Source organism: Physeter macrocephalus, chromosome 8 (genome assembly GCF_002837175.3).
Source record: "Physeter macrocephalus isolate SW-GA chromosome 8, ASM283717v5, whole genome shotgun sequence".
In the NCBI taxonomy this organism is placed as follows: domain Eukaryota; kingdom Metazoa; phylum Chordata; class Mammalia; order Artiodactyla; family Physeteridae; genus Physeter; species Physeter macrocephalus.
Genome location: NC_041221.1, coordinates 50,678,055 through 50,680,796, shown reverse-complemented (window position 1 = coordinate 50,680,796; position 2,742 = coordinate 50,678,055). Strand labels below are relative to the sequence as shown.

At 42.5% G+C, this 2,742-nt stretch overlaps 1 protein-coding gene across 1 annotated transcript in view; it reads right to left on the bottom strand.

Annotated features, from left to right (window-relative positions):
* Positions 1–1,515: 1,515 nt before the first annotated feature.
* LOC102993514 (60S ribosomal protein L37) overlaps positions 1,516–2,742 on the bottom strand; it is a 6,956-nt gene continuing 5,729 nt past the window's right edge. Inside the window, exon 5 of the mRNA XM_028493425.2 lies at positions 1,516–1,566. Within this exon, the coding sequence (XP_028349226.1) occupies positions 1,516–1,566 (51 nt within the window). The remainder of the gene's footprint in view (positions 1,567–2,742) is intronic.

Genomic DNA, 2,742 nt, shown 5'->3' with positions numbered 1-2,742 from the left:
CCAATGCCCCTGGAAGCTCCAAATTTAGCCGGGAGTCCTTAAGATTGTTTCAAGTTGGGTCAATAGGCCCAGGCTGTTACTTCCCCAAGTCAACCAGTCAGTGGAACAAGCTGCCCTGCGAAAGAGTTGTGACCTTAGGCAAAGAGAGCTCTCTTCAGTCAAGGCAATATCCAGACAGGCAGACAGCTCCCCCCAGCTGGAGAATAAATCTTTCATCCTGGAGGGGGATCAGAGTGGCACAAACCAGCATCCACATAGGGTACACGTTTTCTCCATTTAAGTTTTCTAAAGCCGCTTGATATTTTTAGAATTTACTTTACTTGCTTTATGCATGTATGAAATATGTTGATGTCTCCTGATTAGTATTATAATTACCAATTCTAAGTAATAAAGACACTATAACTTTGTGGATGATAAAACTTGAAAGCACTGAATTGGTTGTTATGTTCATACCTCCATTTTCAAATAGAATAGCTTGCCCTTCTCTCTTGCCCAGCTGTTGCTAAGTAATGTACAACTCAAGAAGGGCAAATGGAGGTATAAACAATGCACAGATGTCTCTCTGATTTCCTTTATTTTGTTCTTCCAGGAGATGTTATGGAAATCATTCCTCAGCTTTGCCAGAGTTCGTTGAGGAGGTTGATCATAATGGAAATGAACAAGAGCAGGAGAACAAAGAGCAGCTCTGCTCTTTTCATCAGAGAAAGTGATTGGAGGTGCTAAAGTCAAGATGCAGGCAGAAGTTGGACTTTGGGAGAATTGTTTCATAGAGGATTTAATTATGGTACATAAGCTGCCATTTGCATTCTAGACTATGCAGAAATGTGATATTAGCTGGTTGAGCTTCTCACTTAATTACTTTATTCATTCACCAACAAATTTCTGAGGGCCCACTAAGAACCTTGGAGATACAGTAGTGAGTACAAAAGATACAGCTGGAGGAGCTTCAGGATGGTGGAAGAGTAAGACGTGGAGATCACCTTCCTCCCCAAAAATACATCAGAAATACATCTACATGTGGAACAGCTCCTACAGAACGCCTACTGAACGCTGGCAGAAGACCTCAGACCTCCCAAAAGGCAAGAAACTCCCCACGTACCTGGGTAGGGCAAAAGAAAAAAGAATAAACAGAGACAAAGAATAGGGACGGGACCTGCACCAGGGGGAGGGAGCTGTGAAGGAGGAAAGGTTTCCACACACTAGGAAGCCCCTTCGAGGGCAGAGACTGCGGGTGGCGGAGGGGGGAGCTTCGGAGCCACGGAGGAGAGTGCAGCAACAGGGGCGCGGAGGGCAAAGCGGAGAGGTTCCTGCACAGAGGATCTGTGCCAACCAGCACTCACCAGCCCGAGAGACTTGTCTGCTCACCCGCCGCGGTGGGCAGGTGGCTGGGAGCTTAGGCTCGGGCTTTGGAGGTAGGAACGCAGGGAGAGGACTGGGGTTGGTGGCGTGAACACAGCCTGAAGGGGATAGTGCGCCACAGCTAGCCAGGAGGCAGTCCAGGAAAAAATATGGAGCTTAGCCACTGGGGACAGACACCAAAAACAAGTGGAAGTACGAACCAACAGCCTGCGAAAAAGAGACCCCAAACACAGTAAGTTAAGCAAAATGAGAAGACAGAGAAAAACACAGCAGATGATGGAGCAAGGTAAAAACCAACCAAACCTAACAAATGAAGGGAAAATAGGCACTCTTCCTGAAAAAGAATTCAGGATAATGATAGTTAAGATGATGCAAAATACTGGAAATAGAATGGAGGAAATACAAGAAACGTTTAACAAGGACCTAGAAGAACTAAAAAGCAAACAAACAGTGATGATCAACAAAATAAATGAAATTAAAAATTCTCTAGAAGGGATCCATAGCAGAGTAACTGAGGCAGAAGAATGGATAAGTGACCTGGAAGATAAAATAGTGGAAATAACTACCGCAGAGCACAATAAAGAAAAAGGAATGAAAAGAATTGAGGACAGTCTCAGAGACCTCTACAACAACATTAAATGCACCAACATTAGAATTATAGGGGCTCCAGAAGAAGAAGACAAAAAGAAAGGGACTCAGAAAATATTTGAAGAGAATATAGTTGAAAACTTCCCTAATATGGGAAAGAAAATATTTAATCAAGTCCAGGAAGCACAGAGAGTCCCATACAGAAAAAACCAAGGAGAAACACACCAAGACACATATTAATCAAACTATCAAAAATTAAATACAAAGAAAAATATTAAAAGCAGCAAGGGAAAAACAAGTAACACATAAGGGGATCCCCATAAGGTTAACAGCTGAACTTTCGGCAGAAACTCTGCAATCCAGAAGGGAGTGGCAGGACGTATTTAAAGTGATGAAGAGGGAAACCCTACAACCAAGATTACTCTACCCAGCAAGGATCTCATTCAGATTTGATGGAGAAAATAAAACCTTTACAGACAAGCAAAAGCTAAGAGGATTCAGCACCACCAAACCAGCTTTATAACAAATGCTAAGGAAATTCTCTAGGCAGGAAACACAAGACAAGGAAAAGACCTACAATAACAAACCCAAAACAATTAAGAAAATGGTAATAGGAACATACATATCAATAATTACCTTTAATGTAAATGGATTAAATGCTCCAACCAAAAGACATAGACAGGCTGAATGGATACAAAAAGAAGACCTGTATATATGTTGTCTACAAGAGACCCACTTCAGACCTAGGGACACATACAGACTGAAAGTGAGGGGATGGAAAAAGATGTTCCATGC